Source organism: Scylla paramamosain, chromosome 11, assembly GCF_035594125.1.
Source record: "Scylla paramamosain isolate STU-SP2022 chromosome 11, ASM3559412v1, whole genome shotgun sequence".
NCBI lineage: Eukaryota > Metazoa > Arthropoda > Malacostraca > Decapoda > Portunidae > Scylla > Scylla paramamosain.
This window is the reverse complement of record NC_087161.1, coordinates 4,642,366-4,665,000: the sequence shown is the minus strand read 5'-3', so window position 1 is coordinate 4,665,000 and position 22,635 is coordinate 4,642,366. Positions and strand designations below refer to the sequence as shown.

Below are 22,635 nucleotides of genomic sequence, written 5' to 3'. Positions count from 1 at the left end.
TTATTTGTAAGGCGCGTGACGTCAACTTGGCAGGCGGACGAAGGGGGAGGGAGAGATGCTGATTTCACTCTTCTTCATATTCTTAAATGCACTTTTCCCTCCGTTCTCGTACGGAAATTTAATTAGGTTATGGAAAAATTATAAAGAACAAAAAAAAAAAAACATTATAATTTACTTAGTCTCTTATCATCAAAAGAACACGTGATAGCTACAACGAATACTTCTTCATATTCTTGCATGCACTATTCTCTCTGTTCTCCTCGTACGGAAAGTTAATTAGGTTATGGAAAAATTATAAAGAAAAAAAAAAAAAACTTAGTCTCTTATCATCAAAAGAACACTTGATGGCTACAACGAACACTGGGCGAGCACGTGAGTGAGGAGTGGTGCGGCGCATGTCTAGTCTTCAGAAACCTCTCGATCACCACGACTATTTTCCAAGACCACAGAGATTAGGCGGGTTCCCAAGAGTGTTTTCCTGTTAATAAAGTAGAAATCTAGTTAATCTGAGTGTTTTCCTGTTAATAAAGTAGAAGTCTTGTTAATCTGTCACTAGAGTGACAAAAAAAAAAAAATCTTATAAACCCACGTAACTTAATAAACAAGCCTGTACTGAGAAACACTTTGCTCTCTCACCACGACTAACTTCGAAGGCCACAGAGATGATTGGCAAGGTTCTCAAGAGTGTTTCTCCTATTCTTAATAATAAAATTTGTTAATCTGTCACTAGAACAACAAGAACACACCCTTGAAATCCCTTCATATATATATATATATATATATATATATATATATATATATATATATATATATATATATATATATATATATATATATATACGAGTATATATACCAGCTTATTTTCTGAGGTGTCATAATTTCGGTAGTTAAACCCTTCGCATTAATCTAACTCTCTCTGCGTCAAGTAATATCGCCACACAAACACAGCCAAAGCAGTCACCAGGTAAGGCACACACTAATTAAGGCGAGCAGTCACTATTCCACACATTAATTGGAAAAGAAGAAAAAAAAAAACAGTATACACACGGCAATATTTCCACCATACGGCCAAACAGGTTTACTTAAGATGTCAAAGTTTTTCTAGTTCATGGACTATTTCTGCATATATTCTCTTGACATCACCAACAAACACCACGAGACAAAACAAGAGGCAAATTACAGACGTATGACAGTCACTAACATTCCCAAATCTATCAGTAGCAGACCTCCTGGATGGTTCCCAAGACCCTGGCCTGGCCTTCAAGACACTCACACACCAGTCTTCCTCCAGTAGACAGGAAGAGCTGGACAACTCACCAGAACCTAACCGTATTACCAAACTGCTCAACACTTCGGACCACAACAGGCTATAGCACCACAGCCTGCACCCCCCTTCAAATCCCCTACATGAAGTCACTACACACATACACACACACACACCTTACCTTCTCTTACAATGTAATGTCACCAGAACACCTCGCTCCTCCAGCCTTCACGTGCCGCCAGAAGCCTCCAGTAAGATAAAATTCACTAAAACATCCCGTCCTAGCCCGCCGTCCCGCCCACCCCCTCACAGTAAACAACCACCACGTGACGTTAATCACCGTAATGTGACTGGCCACAGAGGGAATTGAGAGTTTACTGCGTTATTGATAAACACAATAAATACTAAGCTCTCTTTTTTTTCTTTTTAATTTATATAGAAGTGGAAAGGATTATAAATTTGTCTTGTTTTTTTCTGTATTTATTTTCTAGTCAAGTGAGAGCTTATCATTAGGCGCGGTTTTCAAATATAAGCAATTTCTTTATTTTGCGTAAAAGCTCGTCATTTTCAATACTGTGATTATTTGTGTAACTGCCATTAATTCTATAACACTGCCGCAACTTACTGCATCACACACACACACAGAGAGAGAGAGAGAGAGAGAGAGAGAGAGAGAGAGAGAGAGAGAGAGAGAGAGAGAGAGAGAGAGAGAGAGAGAAATTTCCCAATAACCTAAGAATACAAGGAAGCTGCAAGAAATCAGCAGGCCTACAGATGGCAGTCCCTGTATAACATATGCACACCTACGTATATCCACGTACTTTCCTTGTCCATGAATTCATGTAATCTACGAGTATTCTAGCTATCTGCCACAGTATTGGAGATTTCTTTAAACTAAGGCACACAATGCTGTAAATAACTCAAACATCTACACAGTCTCAACATCAACGTTTATTTCTGCTCAATCTTTTCATGACACAGTAAGCATACAAGCCTTTCAACTTTGTGCAATCTTTGGCCAGACTTGTAAACAGGTCTCTCAGTTTTTTTACAGCTCATGTCCATATATATATAAATTTTTTTACTGATAGACACTGGCACAGGGCAACAAAAAGTGGAAAAAAGACCCACTGAGGTGCCACTCCCAAAAAAAGGTCAAAAGGATCATTCAATATTGGAAGGATGTCTTGAAACCCTCCACTTGAAAAAGTTGAAGTCAAAAGAAGGAGGAAATACAGAAGCAGGCAGGGAATTCCTGAGTTTACCAGACCTTTTAACTTTGTACAATTCTTGGCCAGACTTGTAAACAGGTCTTTGAACTAAACACAGATACTTATCCCTTGATTTTTGATGACTGATTTTGACTCTGTTTGAAAACCAGCACCTCAATGGGCCTTTTTTTTTTTTTTTTCTTACTTATAAATGTTGTTGCTCTTGGTTGGTGCTCCTCCTACATAAAAAAAAAAATAAATAAATCTTAGCCAAACCCTAAGCATGTTAAAAAAAAAAAAAAAAGACATGTAAACAAACACAAATAAATAAGGGAGTAATGAATGCCTGGCTCTCGTGTAACACTTTATTCTTTACACAACTCATCGCTGCACTGGGTGGCGGGCAGACGGACACACACCTGCCCCACACCCGCTATAAAAAAATATTCTCCACTATGTACAGTCAGGTTCAGGGTACACACAACACTGCACAGCTTTCTGACTCTGTCCCTCGGCTGTGTGGCGGGAGGAGGAGGGTCATGCCACACACACACACACACACACACACACACACACACACACACACACACACTTTCTCTCTGGTGCTTAATGTAAGTGAAAAGTTTTGGGTTTATGATACATGACACAAATTAAAACTCACTCTGCCATCTTCTAGTGAACAGACCACACTTGGTTATAATGATTCAGAATGAAATGACAGCTATTGTTCCTTATGTACCAATGCAAATGTTTAGTGGTTATCCTGATTATGATTGCTGATATTGTTGTTTAAGTTTACAGATGCTTCTGGAAAGTAAAATGCACTGTAGACACCATGAACAAAATTATGTACGTTCTCTCTCTCTCTCTCTCTCTCTCTCTCTCTCTCTCTCTCTCTCTCTCTCTCTCTCTCTCTCTCTCTCTCTCTCTCTCTCTCTCACTGTTAAACCACATATATGACATACACTTCACCTTCCCTCCAGCTCATCTAAAACTTCTGCTAAATATTCTACACAGGAACCAGCTTCTAAACACCTAGTCAATGCTACTCATTTTAAAACTCAACTTGAACATATTTTAAAACCTAACTAAATTTAGGCATCAATGATAAAAAAATAAGAAATAATAAAATAGAATAAAATAATGTCCTTTAGCTGAATTTTTATGTAGCAAGTGTTAAAGCTCTCACCACACACACACACACACACACACACACACACACACACACACACACACACACACTATAAAATTTGGGATTCAAAACACATGATAGAATTTTCAACATTCCACACCTTCATGTTTCCCACTAGGTATGGATCATTCAGTGCTTTCTTTTAGGGCTGTAATCAAAAGCTACATACAATAAAAGTAATGATAATAATTTTTTTTCAAGTTTCTCTTCCACCATCAAGTTTAAAAGTTTCTCATTACCAATATAATAATTTGTAAAGTATGTTTCTAAACTGTATATATTTTTTTAAGTCTCTCTTTGTATTGATTATCATTAAGTTGTTAAAGCTTCTCTCTCACCAACATGTAAATTCCTCAAATGCCTCTTTAACTAGCAATTTTTCAATGCTTTTCAAATCACTAAAAATTTTAAATACCATAGTAATTTTTCAGATCTTCTCATAATAAGTTTTCTGAACATCTTTCTAACCATTGCACTTGAAGTATCTATGTATCTAATTACAGCAATTCTTCTAACCACTCAAACCACTCAAACCACTAAAAATTTCAAATACCTCTTTAACCATAATAATTTTTTCAGTTCTTCTCATTGGCAAATTTCTGAACATCCTTTCAAGCCCTTGCACTTGACCACCTTGACCAACACATTCTCACCACACCTAAAATACTCATGGCCTGACCAGCTGCCTCACCTGATCCTCACTGAGCACAAGGGCAGGCAGGGCAGTGGCAGCAATAGCACCTTCAGGACACAGGAGGGGCAGGCAGGGGTCTCATTCACTGACTCACTTGTGCAGAAGTTAGTGTGTATAGTGTTTGTGTGTGTTGGTGTGGGTACATTGCATATACAGATCAAAGATGAGACAAATGACTGGGAGAGGTGGAAAGGAATACTCAGGCTGATGCAGTAGTATGCTCTCTGATGTTATGATTTCACATCTTCAGAGAGACATGGCCAAAATAGTAGTGTTCCTGCTTCAGCCTGAATTTTCCTACCATCTTTCACACTCATTTCACACACACTAGTAGCACTCAACACAAGGTTGCTACTGTGCCTACTTCAACATATAGAGTCACACAAAGAACCTCAGTAACAAGAAAGAGACTCATCACACACACTCACACACACGCACACCCTCACAGCTGCCCGCCAAAGCACACATCACCACCACAAACACAAAAGCACTGCACCATGCCACTCCATACACTGAAACAACCAAACCTTAAGTCACTGAACCTTACAATATACATACTTAAACTTGCTTAATGAGAGACAGAGAGAGACGATGGGGAGGCGTCCTAACAAGGGGGACATCTACGATGGGGAATAGGTTACAAGCCAATATGATTAACACTGAGGTCTGTAGCAAGTTGATGTTAGTAAGGAGTTTATTGTAAGGCCAAAATCTGGTGCACTAAGACCACTTAAAGCCAAGGGTGGGCACACTCAAGTCACCCTGATCTGTAATGTAAACACTGACCGGTAGAATAGCACGCTAGGTTAATTACAGCTATTATTAGGTGTATACGTCTCTTCTTGCTGTTCTTCTTTTTCATTATCATCATCTCTGTGACCTCACTATTGTAGCAATAACTATCATCATTCATTTTCATAACTTCATCATCATCATCATCATAGTCTTCCTTTCTCTTCCTTGCATCTTCTCATCAATGGAGGTCAAAATCCCCCGCCAAAAAATAATGATGAATAATCGTATATCACAGAAAGGCTCACTCTTGCTGTCATTAGTGGAAAAAATGTATAAAAATAATAATGAAAGTATCCAATTAAAGTTTTCCTTTTTCTTTTTTTTATGTCAGGTCACCTTTTGGTTTATTATTTCAATTTGTTTTCTCTTCTAAAATTGTTTGTTGCTGTTATTTTAAGGCACGTTTTTGTTTCTTCTTTTCTTATCACTTTTAACTTCATGTAGGTAAAACTTTTAAGCTCAGGAATCTTCAACAATTTCATCAACCAGATAAAGCCACATCATATAAACAGATACAACAATTCATTCCAATTCTCATCATATGTGTGTAAAAAATAAATAAACATGTATTATATAAAGTATTTCTTATCTTCAACATCTATTTCATAATAAAAATGTACTTTGTTTTTCATCCCATCCTTTCAGATCATCATTCTCTCCTCTTGTGCATCATGTTCACTGCAGTGCCTCTTTTCCTCCATCTCCTGCACCTTCTCTTCCTACAGCTGGTGTACAATGTTGGTTTGACAATGAATAAACAGAGTAAATGATATCATTATTTACACCTAAGCTTCATATGGGTAGTGGAAGTCTTCTATGGGGAATGAATAATAAGATAAATATCACATCACACTTTGCACACACTCACCACAGGTTTTCATCTATGCAGAGTAATAGTGAATGCAACACTCCAACACTCACCATGCACTCTACCGACACTCTGGCTCACAGAGAGTTAACGATGCCATGAATGACCCTAAGAAGCCAGTGAGTAACAAGGCTGATGACTCAATATCACATGGTGTACAGGTCAGCCACTCATAATCAATACAGTCCTAAGAGATGCTATACCTAAATCAGCCAAGGTCTTAACAGCTAGTGGTATAAATAAAACATGTTATGCTGTTATGGTACAAAAAGAGTACAGGCTAATGTTTGGAGGAGCAGGAATATATATGTACATGAAACAGAAGTGAGCTAGAGATGCATACAAGAGGACAGGGGAGGGACAGCACAGCACCCCATGGCAGTGTCACACCACTCATGGCTGTGTGTCACTCCCGAGTCAGCCGTACTTAGTGACTTAATGCTATACTACAGCTTTCCTTCTTTATTCATTACTTTTGGTGCGTGATAATTATTACCTAATCCTTCTCAACAGTCAACTGTCACACATGTAAACTTATGCATTCATCCACTGATGGTTTACAAGACTTAACTATGTGACTCTTTCTATATAGTCAGCATACACAAAGCTTTCTCAGTCATAACACAGATGCTCCCACTGTCCACTCATTCACAATACATAACCTTCCTCTGCATTCGGCCACTGATGGATTACATGGATTATTAGACTTAACTAAGCAATATATATATATATTTTTTTTTGTAATCAGCACACATAAAACCTTCGTATGCAAACTTTAATCATCAGTACACATTCGTGGATCCTTCATTAATCAGCACACAACTTTAAACTTATCATTCATTCTTTCAATTCACAAAGACCTCCCGGTCATTAACTCACTGATGGTACAAATATGAAGCAAACTTTTATATCTGGTTCATGTAAACTTTCTCAATCATGAACAGTTTGCATATTGTCATTCATTCTTTCATTTCCTAAAACCTAGTCATTTATTCATTGATGATACGATTCTGAGCCAAACTTTTATACTCAGTACACATAAAACTTTCCTAGTCATCAGTTGTAACACAGCTGCAGTGTCATCATTCATTCATTCACAGTGTAAGAACCTCGGAGTCAGTCATTGGTTATCGCTAGTAAATCTTTCCAGTCTTCCATTCCTAAGTTGACCTTCATTGTCACCCATAAACCTTTGAAAACATCCACTCAAGTATTCCTATTCCTTCATTGTAAGAATACCATAACCTCCACCAATCATTCCTTAACTGAGTCACAATGTACACACTCAATGCACAGCACAGGCTCTCAAAAAGAATAATTCATCAGCCAAAAAGTCTTGACAGATCTTTGCTTGGATTATTCTCTCTCTGAAGTTAGTCTTTTCCCCACAGATATTCACATGATTTTTTCTCTCCTACTTTTCTTTTTATTCTCTCTCTCTCTCTCTTTCTGAGGTTACTCCTTTACTCATAGATATTCACATGATTTCCTCTCATACTTTTGTTTCTTTATTCTCTCTCTGAATTTAATTATCCCACAGACATTCACGCAGGTTCTTTTCTTCCCTGTACTTTTCAGTTCTTTCTCTCAAGTTACTCTGCCCTACAGATATTAGCAATGGTTCTTTCCCTTTTATTTGTTCAACTTTCTCTTTGGAGTTATTCTTTGCTCCATCAATATTCACATTTTTTTTCTTTCCCATACTTCTTACTGCCTAAAATTGGGCTATTTCTTATTTAACATGGATATTTGTATGGGTTCTTTTCTCTCTCTTATGTTTTAATTCTCTCTCTCAGAAGTTACTTTTTTCGCCACATAAATATTCACACGAGTTTTAATTCTCTCAAGTTTCTCCACACAAATATTCAGCTCCTAGTTCAATCTCTATCCAGGCTGCAACACAACAAAACTGCATTGAAAGCAATGACTCAAAGACCACTATGAGAAGGCTGCAACAGAGTGGTGGAAGTGTACAGTCATACAAAAATGTATCCTTAACTAAAATCACAAGTTAATTTTGACTGAATGGAAGAAGAAACAAGAAAAGTAATGTATGAATGTGGCATCTGATATCTATAACAAAGAACTCAAAGGGTTAAATCTCAATATAAATAACATTTTCTTTGTGACATGTTAGACAGTCAGGCTTGCCAACTGTGGCAAAACTACTCAAATCACTGTTTGCTTTGAAAATTCAGTGTTCACAAGAGTAAGGATACATTTTAATATAACTAAATGGAAGAGACATTAATGAAGAAACCTGAGCTCTGCTGTGAATGTTGAGTGTGTGTCTGTATGTATATTCCCTTAATGCAGAGAAAAAGACCATTGACATTAACTTGTTTTAATGTGATTACTGCCTTTCTCTGTTGCTGATAATGATGATGATAAGTTCAATGCAATACTTATTTGAAAAATCACTGGTGCCTGACTTTTCCTTCATTTGTGATCAGTGTAAATTCTCTCATTCGTATGGAAGACTTGTTGGTTATTTGGCTTTCCTGTGTGTGTGTGTGTGTGTGTGTGTGTGTGTGTGTGTGTGTGTGTGTGTGTGTGTGTGTGTGTGTGTGTGTGTGTGTGTGTGTGTGTGTGTGTGTGTCAGTGTGCGTGTACTTCATGTTAGTGAGTTTCCATATCATGTGTATGTGTTTGTGTGTACTAACTGCAGTATGTGCATGTAGTCTTAATGGCTGAACCCAGAAAGTCCTAACAACAACAATATTTTACAAGAGTCTCTCTCTCCCTAAGGCAACATGTTCTCCTGACCAACAAAGCCAGACTCACTGTGTACTCCCCCAAAGAGCAACAATAATAGTAGCATCTGCTTAACTGAGGGACCAAAGCACAGGCACATGCGAGTGTTCTTATGTATCCAGGAAGAATTTTGATATCTGAGGTTGTCTATAAGTAATGCATTGGTGAAGTGTGTGGGTTGTGTGCAAGGTGAAAGCAATGGGTGGTTATTGTAGCGGTTATGGTGATGGTTATATTATTTTTTTTTTCCATGTAAGCAGAGGTGTGATGGGGGACGAGTGTCAAATGAAGCCGTGATTTATTTTGCATTTTCATGAGTGCTATGGTGCTGTGAAAAATATACAGGAAGCTGATTTATTTTGCTGATCGATTAGTACGTACTGCTACTGACTGAGTGAGGCGTATCGATCAATGCACACACATTCACACATTAAAATTCTCTCTCTCTCTCTCTCTCTCTCTCTCTCTCTCTCTCTCTCTCTCTCTCTCTCTCTCTCTCTCTCTCTCTCTTTCACACACACACAAGTGCACACAACCAGCCTTGTTCAGTTGACTGGAATTTATATTATAAACTCCATGAATGACATTTATTTTAGTATCATAACTTTGATGCCTAACTCAAGTCCTTTGCTGTCAAAATAACTGCAACATACTAATCTTCAGGAATTTGATTAGTTAGTTTTTCAGGGTATGTTACTCTTTTCTTCTTTTATTTTTGTTCTGCAGAGATCAGAAATTGCACTTGAGATGATACTGTCTGTCAGGGAGTGGCTGCATGTCTGTATGTCTGTTACTTTGTTTTTTGCAGCTCTGTGTTTGTGTGTGTGGAAATATTACACTTTTTTTCTTATCCGTGAAATAAAATAAACTCTTCCTTGAGGTCACGACAGACATGGACACGTGTTTACTCAAGATCTTCCATCCGTCAATACAAAACACATGGAAAATAAAAGATCCAATTATGTAAAAAAAAAAATCAAGGCAAAAGGTACACAATTCCATTAACAAAAGGATTTAAAAATTACACTTCCATCAAAATATTAAAAACAGGATTTCAGTAGTAAAAAAAATCGGACTATAGGATAGGAAATTAAAAAAATAGCATCTTGATCCTCTTGGCCTCAGTACTGGAAGATCCTTGTGACTCAGCGAGGAATATGAGAGTGAGTGAGTAAGTGAAAAAAAAAAAAAAAATGCACAGAAAGATTGGAGCCAAAAAAACAAATGAAAAAAAAAAAAAAAAAAAAAAACACTGACATCACTATTCTAAAACAGCACTTGAGCTAAAAAAAACAGACTTAAAAGGACAAATCTGTACATGAATAATATGTACACAACAGCTGCACCTCACACCGCAGAGCTGGCCTGAGGTGTGGCGCGGAAACTAAAAGAACTAGAAGTGTTTATCCCCGAGGAAGAAGGTCATTGGCCCACCTCTCATCACCTGCAGGTTGGGTCAGGTCAGGAGGCATCGGACAGCTCTGGGGACACATCATAGCTGGTGCGCATCCTCCACATACCAATTGTGCAGTCACTGTGGGCAGGAAGGAGAGGCAGGGTAAGTGAGGAGAGTGGCAGGGTGAGGCTTGGGAGGGGAAGGAGAATGGGAATATACAAACAATTACATACACACTGTCTATCTATCTATATAACAGGTTAGAAAAATCACTAAACACTCATACATACAACATTCACACTCTTAGCCTCATTGGCCCCCTCCATAAAATGAAATGCATACATACATACATACATACATATACCAAGGCTGTCTCCTCCAAAAAGGGGATACCCAAGACAAGGCAGATAACTTTCACATTCACACTCATTCACATCATCCCCATATCTTCTTGGTTGTATAATAATAATAGAAAAAACAAAACCTAAAATTTATGAACCTGCCTCCATTCTGCTGTTCATTCATGAGTATCTGTCTCTATCAGATCTGTTTCTGAGTTTTCATAAGGGGGCAAATGTAAGAGAAATTTACACTCATTCCTGTCCTTACTTTCACTCCCTGCAAGCTTTAGTCCACTCATTCTCCTCTCATTTCTTTCCCCACATATACTTAAGTGCTCTCTTCTCACATTTCACTGATGGTCATTCTCTTGCATCTACCATATCTATCATGTTAATATATACTAACTTTGTCATCTCACTTTCTGCACCTATCATATTTATATATGGGCCCATATTTAGAAATGCTGTCTCATCACAACTATTTTCAAAGGCCATAAAGATGATTAGCCGAGTTTACAAGAGCATCCCTCCTCTTAATGTAGAAATCTTGCTAATTTGTCGCTAGAACCATAAAAACATACTTAAAACCCATGTCACTTCAACTAGAGTGCAGAGGTGTTTCAAAAAATGGTCCATGTTCTCTTAATCATTTCACTTTGTCATTACTTTTACACAGCCACACCACCTGAGGATGCTGTGTTTCAACCTCAGTCACGATACACTTCATCCCTTCACTTACACTCAACAAAACACACACTACTAAGCTTTACACACCTTCATTGCTTCTCCTATCTATTCTTCATCGATCACAGGCATTTCTCAAGTACCTAACATTCTCCTAAGATAGAAAATTTATATACTTTCCAAACACACACACACACACACACACACACACACACACACACACACACACACACACACACACACACACACACACACACACACAGTCAGTTAAAGGGTACATATATCCACCCAAGATGTCTCCATGAATGAGGACAATAGGACACTGGAGCCTGAACAGTGAGGAACCATATGTACATCGTCCCATCAACCAGTCCTTCATGTGGTCAGTTCACCCACAGAAACAACCAATGAGAGGGTGACAAATAAAGACCAAAAGCACAACAGTGTGTCCCAAAAGAGTATGTGTAAGAAAAAAGCTTAAAAAATTTGAGTATCAGTATGGTAAGTTAAGCACAATCTATAAAAAAAATTCTGATCTTACCAAAACAAATGAGTCTAAATATATAAATACAGAACTGTAGAACATCAGAACCATTTTAGTGTATAACAACGCACAAAAAATTAATAAATAATAAGATCTAAGCAGCAGGGTATGAAAATATGTCATCAGTTAATGCGCAGACTGACTGATGGTGGCATTCACTTGTACACAATGCTCAGGGTTGTGACTGTCAGGGCTGGAAAGGTTGTGAAGGGCCAACACAAATTATGAACATCAACAGTGACCATCAAAACAACAACAATGGCTCATGGACATAACCCATATACAGAAACACTCTGCTCTCTCACCACGACTATTTTCAAAGGCCACAAAGAAGATTAGCTAGGTTCTCCAAAATGTTTCTCCTGCTAATATGTAGAAATCTTGTTAATCTCTGACTAGAACCATAAAAATACCCTTAAAAATCAGTGTAACTTCAACTAGAGCCTTTTGAAAGTAGTGGAGGTGTGGCATGAATGTGTTTCAGAATATAGTCCCAAGACATCCCCATCAGCCAGTGTGTTCAGACATACAAACTTTCTACTGCAATCAAAATGGCAAAAGCTAGTGATTCATATTAGGGAAAAGTAGATAACCCATAAAGCCTTCAATCACTATTACTACTGCTAATGTGAGGAAAGGTCTCACAGCAACAAAAAAATGTAAAAAAATCATACAAAAACGACATACACTGCTCAAAATGAATAGTCTGCAGGTTTCTAATGAACGAAAATCAGGTACTTTACAGGGTGTGGCCAAATAATCATTAAGCAAGGACTTCAACCATAACAAGCAATAAAATACGCAAGAATTCTGGAGCTAAGTGTGACATGGGCAATGAACAGATTCCCACACGCTGCAGTGACAGAGGATCACGACAAGGGAGGAGCCTCGCCCATGACAGGACAGGACGGCCCACATGCCATGCACAGCGGGGTTAAAACATGTGTATTACTGTTCCTGGCGAGGCTTGTGGTGAGGGACGAGGGTGGCCTGACCTAGAGGGAAAGTTCAAAGGTCCGTCCTGCAGCCACTCCAATCAGCGGTCTCCACACTCGAATGTCTCCCTCACTGCGGCGGCCAGACCAGAGACCATGTGAGTGAGTGGCTGGATGGAGGGGTGGGTGTGTGTGTGTGTGTGTGTGTGTGTGTGGGGGGGATGGGGGGGATGGTAGCATGGTAGCGTAATGTCACAGGCAAGTGCGTATCCTGCCTTCAATCTAAAAACTTGGGCAACCATCACCAATAAATCAGGACATCTGGTTATCATACACACATGGCAGTAGTACACCAGGAGTCTTGCACTGTGTCACTGTGTTGTCTTATTCTACTGATGACCAGCTCACTGTGCACTGTGGGTTTTCTGTGTCCCAAACAACATTACGAGTGTTGCATCCACAACATCTAAGGTTTATCTAAGTATTAATGAGAACAGTGAATAATTCATATTAGCTACCAAATTATTTCTTACGTACTTTTTCTTTGAATAATATGGCTCTGCTGAAAAGAAAACTATCAACTTGTCTCATGAATTTATCATTCCATCCTCTTTCCCTGTAGGTGTAATATCCTGGCTGAGTCCTGTATGTGTGGACAGCCAATTGTATATCATATCAGTGGGTGTGTGTTGTTCTGACCAGAAATGTAAACTTGAGTAATATATATATATATATATATATATATATATATATATATATATATATATATATATATATATATATATATATATATATATATATATATATATATATATATATATATATATATATATATATATATTATATATAAGTCATGTATATATACATGACTTGCACATGTGTCTCTCTGTGCAATATGACCTCTGTAGTGTTGCAACAACTGCATCTATACACTCTCTTAAAGCATGTACACCTGTAATGCTTTTAAACCACTGAAAAAAAAAATGCACACTCAAATATTATTTGCTGGAATAAGAAACCCAATGTGATGACCTACAGGAATTATGCCGTCAGCTGTACTTGCATATAAAATGAAATCAAATCATGATAAAAAGATGGAAGCAATTCTATTTATATTTTACTTATAAATGTAAAGAAAATATAGAGTATAAGAGGAGAAGCAAAGCAAGGGGTGCTGCCTGAATACCCACCCACACAAAGTTTTAAATATATGGTAATGAGTCAAGATAATTTTTTAGACAGATTATGTCACCACTGAAACCTGGAGTTCCAGATGAAGGATATTCAATTTGTATCAGTTATTCAGGCAACACGTCAACCTTTCTGTACCGAGTGAAGGGAGGCGAGGTGTGGCAAAGCTGGTGTGACCTCAACACTAAACACTTGGAGCAACATTGGAAGAAAAGTATTAATGTTACAAGGAAAAATTCACAAAAAGCTTAGATAACTTTAGGCTTTTAAGGAAGACAATCAGCTATAGTCTACAACTGAGTAATGAAGCATCCTAGTGAAAGTTGATTGTGATATAATAAAATCACCAGAAGTAAAGTGATATATTAAAAGGTGGTGCATTCCTTTCCAAAGTGAAGGAGACTACAGAAAAAAAAAAGAGGAAAAAACAGATTCCAAATATGAATAAATATATTGATCAAAATTGGGTCAGTATGTTAGTACTTCAATGGAGTCTTTCATTATTTTCATAACTTATTTTACTGGGAGAAAAGAAGATGCAACAGACATTACATCGGTGGAGGTCTATTAAAAAAAAAAAAATATATATATATATATATATATATATATATATATATATATATATATATATATATATATATATATATATATATATATATATATATATATATATATATATATTTCTACTATATCTACTGGAGATCTAGTAAGATATATATATATATATATATATATATATATATATATAATGAAGAAACTAATTAAAAATTAACTTTAGGGGATAAGAAAATGGGTAAAAATTTGAAAACCAGTAAAATGAAAACCATTTCAAGAAAAAAGAACACTAACACCAATAAGAAACCAAAATCCAACACACACGACAAAATCCAAGAAAACAAAACAACCTAAGGAAAAAAGTTCAACAAAGTTCTAAAAACCAAAACTCTGGTGAAAAATCTAAGATGAAAAACAGACAACCAAAAAAAAAAAAAAATTCTAAGAACAAAGAGAAAGACAACCAGAAAAGTAAATAACTATAAAAAAAAAAATGAAACTCAAGGTAGTGACAGAAGTGAAAATTCTAAACACACACACAAACATTAAGGAAAACTGTACACAGACACTGAGCAAATAATTCTGAAAACAAAGAGACCAGTGAATAGTGACCCCCCCACCACCCTCCCTCAGTGGACTCACTTGGAGGCTGTGAAGATGCAGGTGGAATTGGTGGTGATGGCGTTGATGGGGGATGCATGGGCCCGCAGCTCCCCTATCAGCTGGCAGCTCTCAGCAGACCACATCTTGATCATGCCCCCGCGACACCCTGAGAGGCAACAGTGGTGGTGGTGGTGAAAAGAATGTTTGTGCAAACAACTCAAAAGTAAAGGCAAAACAGACTGCTACAGAGAGTAAATTATGTATCAAATCATTATTAAAAAAATGGAAATATCAACACTTGAGGAAAGAAGCAAAAGTTTTTTTCCTTTTAAACTGCTACAAACAGAACATCTGGAATTACATTAGTATTAAAAAGAAATAGAGATACTAACATTAGAGAAAAGAAAAGACAGAAGGGAGACCTATGTAGTTATAGTTAAGTTTATGATTGTACGGGATGCAAGAGATAAGAAAAGACTTTTATGTAAGAAGAGCACTAGCCTAGAGCAGCAAAAAGAATAAAAAAAAAAAAGGCCTACTGAGGTGCCAGTCCCTAAAACAAGGTCAAAAAGATCATCCAAAATTGGAGGATAAGTGTCTAGAAACCTCCCTCCTCAAAGAGTTCAGGTCATAGGAAGGATGAAATACAGAAACAGGAAGATGTGTTATATAAATAAATGAAGTAATAATGCACACACACACACACACACCTGAGAGCACAATCTGTCCTCCAGGGGTGAAGCACAGCGCACACACCCAGTCCTTGTGTGCATTGTTGAGCGACTGTACATGCTCCCCACGCTGCAGATCCCACTTCTTGATGCACATGTCCCTGGAGCCGGAGAAGAGGGTGTCCCCATACAATGCGAGGGACTGGATGCCATCATAGTGTGGAGGCTCCAGGTTGAGGCGAGGGTTGACCAGGCCAGAGTGACTGCCCGTGATGTCAAATACCTGTGCAGAAATAGGAAAACATGAGGCATAAACAAGTGTGTGTGTGTGTGTGTGTGTGTGTGTGTGTGTGTGTGTGTGTGTGTGTGTGTGTGTGTGTGTGTGTGTGTGTGTGTGTGTGTGTGTGTGTGTGTGTGAGGGAAAAAAATAAAAAAGTAAAGTAGAAAAAATGTAGTAAGGACGTGAGTGATTAGCTGAAATGTTAAGTACTTGTGGGTAAGTGAAAGTTCGACAAACAGACACAGATTAATAGATAGGTAAGTATTTCAAAGACCACAACAGCACATGCATAAAAACTTAAATGTTGAGAAGGTTTAGGCAAAGAAAAATAAGTGAAAATGATACATATACAAATCTATCTACATACCAGGTAAGCAATCCTGCATGGGGTGGTCCAGACAAAGCACCACACACTCGTACACACATCATTCACACTCTTACCCCTATCAGTCACTGGTGGAAGGGCACCTCCCACACTCACCACCATACTATGCCCCAGGAGCTGAGGCATACCACAACTGACCACATACTTCCAAAACAAGGACTGATTTGATTAGTACACATATACATTAAAAGACACAATACATACCTGCTCTTCCCCCTCCCTTTCACTCTTCCTTTATTTCTCTAAACCATAATTACCTTTTCAGAAACACACCCTTATTTGCTTATATCTCACACACATATCAACACTGACATTCTTTCCTGCTCATCTCTAATACACACATATCATCACTAACACCTGCAATCAAGCAGTATCCCATGCGTGATCTCACCTTAATGTAGTGGTCCTTCGAGCCAGTGGCCACAACATCCTGGCCAGGCACTGTAGAGTCCACCGCCAGGCACATGACAGCTGCCTGGTGACCCCCTGCCAGCTTGCCCACTGCTGAGTGCCTGTGTAGAACAGGGGAGGGGTAAGTAAGTGGGAGAGATGGTAAGATTGGAAAGGGAGTGGTGAAAGAGTGGGAGGGGTGAAAGAGTGGGAGAGATGATAGGGGGAGGGGTGAATGAGTGGGAGAGATGATAGGGTTGGAAAGGGAGGAGTGAGACAATGGGAGAGGTGATAGGGTTGGGAAAGGAGCATTGAATATTTAAGGGAGGGAGGAGTGAAGAAGGTAGGATCACTAGTAAGGCATTTTATATTTCTGTATTAGATATATTAAAAGTCGTAGTAGTAGTAGTAGTAGTATTAGTAAGTGTTCACCATCTTTTATCCACAATCCTGAAAACCCAAAACCTCTAAAACCCAAACACATTTTTCCACTTCCACCTAACATGAAACTCAAACCCTACAAACTCTCACCTTCAACACAACACAACACAACAAACACAACTTCTCACACTTAAGAACATAAGAACATAAAAGAAGCTGCAAGAAGCCATCAGGCCTACACGTGGCAGTCCCTTACTTGCGCAGGTCCCATATTCTGACGATGTTCCCTGCGGCAGAGTAGAGGATGTTGGTGGCGGTGGAGATGGCGATGTCGGTGATGAGAGTCTCCCCGGGCGGCATCTGCAGCGTGCGGGACTGGGTGCTGGTGATGGGGAAGCCGGCAGAGGTGAGGCCTGCTGAGCTCAACGTTCGGACACAACGGGCGGGGTTCTCTCGGATGTCCCACACCTGATTGAGGGGACAAGAAGAAAGGATTTTAACAGGGAATTATACTAAAAGCAAATTTTGTCTTTTTTAAAGCTGGGAAAATACTACAATGAAATGCCATGAATTATTTCATAAAAGTAGTTAAATAAATTCATATACAGTAACAGTAAACAAACAAAAAAGCATTTACACCAAATAAAATAACAACTAACTATAAAAGGAATAAGAAATCAGGTAGTCCTAAGTAGAATTTCTCATTTAAATATGGTATGGAGGTGCAGGGGAAGAGAAGAACAGAGTAAGGAGACTGATGTGGTGGTGGAAGTATGTGAGTTGATGATTTGATATGGTAAAGGGGAAAAGGGATATGGTGTGAGTGGGATTATGGCTGAGGCATTAAAACTGCAATTAAGTGGGTGTACAAGAAGTGTTACTAATCATGGGAAGATAGGAGTCTACCAGGAGACCCGAATGTAACAACCAACCAGGTACCATGTTTAACAGTTGTTGTATAAGGAAAGACTGAATAAAGTGAAGGTATTTCTGACAATGAACGAATAAATAATAGAAATAGGAATTTTTTTTTATGTATGAGGGACACTGGTCAAGGGCAACAAAATGTATAAAAAGGCCCACTGAGGTTCTAGTCCCCAAAGAATGAGAGCTACATTGTTTAAAATAGTAAGGGAACATGAAGATAGGTGATGGAAAAGAAAAGGTTCATAAATACAGATAGAAAACACTAAATGTTTATGTAGTGTCAAGAAAATGAACTTTAAAAATAGAAATACTGACACCTGGAATGAAGTAGACACAGGATGGTGTGCACAAGGAACATCCATATTAAAAGTAGAGACAAGATAAATGGGAGTATTGACACTTGGAATGCAGTGGAAACAGAGTAGTGTGTGCAAGGGAACATCCACACTTCAAGACTAAGTTACAAAAAGGTATGGAGGCAAAACAAGACAACACCAAGCCACCACAGCCCAAAGTGCACACCTTGATGAAGGAGGAGGACACGGAGAAGCAGGTATGCTGAGCCTCACAGAACCTCACGCAGTTGACATTGTTGGGGTGGCCGCCGAGGGACTGGATCTCCTGCCCCCGCACCAAGTCCCACACCTTCACTGTGCGGTCTGGGGGAGGCACAAGGAACGTTATAGATGTCACTTTCATACTCAATTCACACATGCATATTTGAGTACACTGACCACACACACAAACACCCCATTCTCATACACACACACACCTTAGTACAATGACCATCACACACACTCCATTCATACATACACACACACACACACACTCACACCTAAGTACAATGACCACCACACACACCTAAACACACTGACCACTACACTCACTCCACACACACATTTGTGACTACACTTATGACCATACACCTTCCATTCATACATCCATACCTGAGTACACTGAGTGCCACACACACACACACACACATGACAAAGAAACTGTTATGAGAAAAAATATTCAAAGGACAAAGAAGCAAAGGAAAGTACTGCAATAAAATGCCATGAACTATTGAAGGATTTTAGATCATTAAAATATATTCATATACAGGAACAATAACCTTAAACAAAAATAAATAAATGAATAAAGTAAATAAATAAAATAGTGCTGAAAACCAAATAAAGTAAAAAATACAGCTAACTATAAAATAAATAACAAAAGAACAGGTATGTTAATTTAGAGCATTAAATAAAACATGCAACACACAGACAAAAAAAAAAAATAAATATAAATAAATAAATAAAATTAAAATTAAAATTAAATAAATTACTTAATAAATACACATCAAGTACTGTACACATAAGAAAAATACACATTAAGACACCCAGTAGTGTAAAAAAAATTAAACAAATAAATAAAAATAAATAAATTAAAAATAAGTAAAATAAAATAAAAAATAAGCCAGCAGCCTCACCCTTGGATGCAGAGAAGAGGAGGCCGTCAGTGGCATGGACTGACAGAACCGCCTTGGAGTGCCCCTGAGCCACGTGTGTGCAGGCAAGCACTGACCGCTGGCTTGCCTGGGGGAGCAACACGCGGGGAGGTGGGAGGAAAAGGTTAATGAAAGGGAAGATCTCAGACAAAGCAAATTAAGTCTTGTTTCCTCACCTGACAAAAAAAATGGAAAGGTAAAATGTCAAAGGAAATTCTGTCTTGGGAAACAACACACAGGGGAATGGAAAAGGAAAGGGTTAATGAAAGGGAAAGTCTCAGACAATGCAAAATAACTTGTTTTCTCACATCTGATTAATGTTAATGTTATTTTACCTTCATTTCAATTTTTCTTTGATTTTTCTTCCTCCTCCCTTAAATTAACATCTACCTGTATATCTTTCCATGTAAACATCTATTCTTTCACCAATTTTCTTTTCTTTCTTTTTCTTTTTTTCCCCACTCCAACCCAACACTGTTTTCTTCCTACTGCCACTTCACTAATTCCATTACACTGTTTTCTTCCCACTGCCCCTGCACTGGCCCTGTCAGCACCAGCCACTGCCTTACCCTGCCAGCGTGGGGGTTGATGACTCCTGTGTTGGGCCGAGTCTCCCGTGTGGAGGAAGTGGCCGAGGTGAGGCGGGAGAAGACATTTTCATCCCGTGAGGTGGAGCGCCGGTAGGTGGTGGGAGAGGTGGGGGGGGTGCATTCCGGATTGTTGTCCCTGTGGGGGTTGCAGGAGGTGGTGAGAGTGGTGGATAGTGGGTTTGTATCAAGTTAAAATTTTTTTTCTATTGTTTTTTATGTTATTTTGAGTTTCTGAATACATATTTGTTATTGTGTTCATGAAATATTATATTATGAATTTTGAAAGTGAACTCAAGTAAATTTTGCCTTTTTGTTATGAAGTCAAAATTCTGTGCAAGAATCAGTGAAAGACAAACACAATTTCATAAATGACAAATATATGCTTGACAACAAAATATGATTTAAAAAAACACCATGGAATATAACTTAATTAATCAGCAATCACTTTACTTCCATAAACTGAGAGTTGTGGGCCTCCTCCTTTGAATTACAACCTGAAAACACTGCGTACAGCTGACAATAACCTATAATACATGTGGACCTTATGTCTCTGGCAACCACTAGGAGTCATTTTCCTCCATACAGTTTTCACTCTTCACTTTTCCTTACCTTTACATAATTCCTTCTACATCTGCATACATCTATTTCACCCCAGCTTATAATACAGAGTGAAGGTATCTCCGGTGATTGTACAGTGAAATGCGTTTGTGGATATATACACTCAAAAGTTCCTTCATCCAAACTTGCCATGCAGTCTGTCTTTGCTGAGACTCTCCATGACCCTCCCACTCCCAACCTGACGTCACTAGTGGCAATGGAACGGGTGGTGTCAATTATTTCACAAGCAGGACTGTCTTAAAATATTTGATAATGCATCTGACATGTCATGTTGGATTTTTAAATAGCAGAAAAAATTTAAAATGACTTGCATTTTTACATGTGAAGATATTTGCCATGACAGTTAATTATTATTATATTATCAGACACTTTTCATGTTTCATTTTTAGAAATCTAAGTCACTGCAGGTATCAAGCTAATGATTTACTGAAATAATTATTTGAGAAAGACACACACCCACATCAATGGACTCACACCAACACATGACCCAGTTTCTCATTACAAGATATTGAAACATAAAGCCACACAAATGCCCCACAACATCACAATGCATTAAAAGAATATCTCATAGCTAACACTAGAAAGTTTTAAACAACAAGTGGCATTTATAAAGAAAAATCAATCTGACCAAATGGAATGTGTGGGCAAGCACAGTTTGTACGCAGGAACTTTAACTGTGATGGGCTGAGTGCCGTAGTGACAGGGTGACATTGTGATGCACTCTTCCCTCAGTGACATGCAAGCATCCAACATGTCAGCTGCATGACTGGACATGACATGACACTTCCCTGAGATTCTGGTGCACCATACCCAAAATATATATACTCACTGCAATTTTCATGATAGAGACTTGTAACTGGCATACAATTTCACATTATCTAAACATATTTTGCTGGTTCTTTTTATTTTGTGACATATAATGCCAAGATTACTGAGCTTATATTGTTTTTTTTTTTTTTCTGTAAAAGAGACTATTATGAATTTGCTGATCTGATTTAACTTATTTTCTGGCATACAGTTTTGTTCACTCTTTTATGACAAAGATTGCTGTAAACTTCTTGGATTAATTAAAGACATTTTCTAGCACACAATTTGAAGATATCAAGGCAAAATTGGTTTTCCTTTATCCAGCTGCCTTGCTCTTTGGTTGTAATGAAGGCTGCCATTCTTTCAAGTAAACATGCCTATGTGGTCTGGAAAACTTCCCTCACTGTACTTCCTGGATGAAAAAAAGTGAGCCACAACCACAACACTAAATGACAAATTCATATCTTCTTTGTAATGCTACTGTAAACTGATGTTATATTTCTCTTATTAATTTCAATTGGAGTAACAACTTTTTTCTTTCTCATCAGCCTACATGACTATCAATTACTGCACTTTAAACTTTTGTTGACCATGACAAAAGGATCCTCTGAAATAGAGATACTGGCAATTATTAAACACCAAGACAATGGATTAACAAGTAAGTGAGTGGTGAGTGAGTGAGTGGTGAGTGTGCAGCAGTGCGTGGTGGTGAGTGAGGTGTCTGAGCCGCACACCTTCAGGTTAGTGAGTGTTACAAGCCCCAACAAGCAGACCAGTAAGGAAGCCCAATAAAAACTAATTATTCCCTCATTACCAAGCTCAACTGTGACTTACCAATGTGGAGGCCATTACTCCTTACTATATTCACTATTTACCTAGTATTTGTAATTACCTATTTGTAGCTTCATAGGATTCAGTCAAGCTTGTAACTTCCCATTTTTCAATCCCAAATCATCATGCTTTCTTTAAATCTATGTATATTGTTTGCTCAATATACATAAATTTCAAATGCCTGTATGCATATGAGTGTTGTTTGGCATGATTCATCAGCACCTTCACCTATACAACCCTGA

At 38.1% G+C, this 22,635-nt stretch overlaps 1 protein-coding gene across 1 annotated transcript in view; it reads right to left on the bottom strand.

Annotated features, from left to right (window-relative positions):
* Nucleotides 1-2,826: 2,826 nt before the first annotated feature.
* The window catches only part of LOC135104851 (kinesin-like protein KIF21A), a 138,679-nt gene continuing 118,870 nt past the window's right edge, over nt 2,827-22,635 (bottom strand). The window contains 8 exon segments of the mRNA XM_064012533.1: nt 2,827-10,312; nt 15,067-15,193; nt 15,738-15,981; nt 16,755-16,875; nt 17,391-17,602; nt 18,584-18,720; nt 19,530-19,645; nt 20,118-20,273. Coding sequence (XP_063868603.1) covers nt 10,240-10,312; nt 15,067-15,193; nt 15,738-15,981; nt 16,755-16,875; nt 17,391-17,602; nt 18,584-18,720; nt 19,530-19,645; nt 20,118-20,273 — 1,186 coding nt within the window. The 3' untranslated portion in view covers nt 2,827-10,239.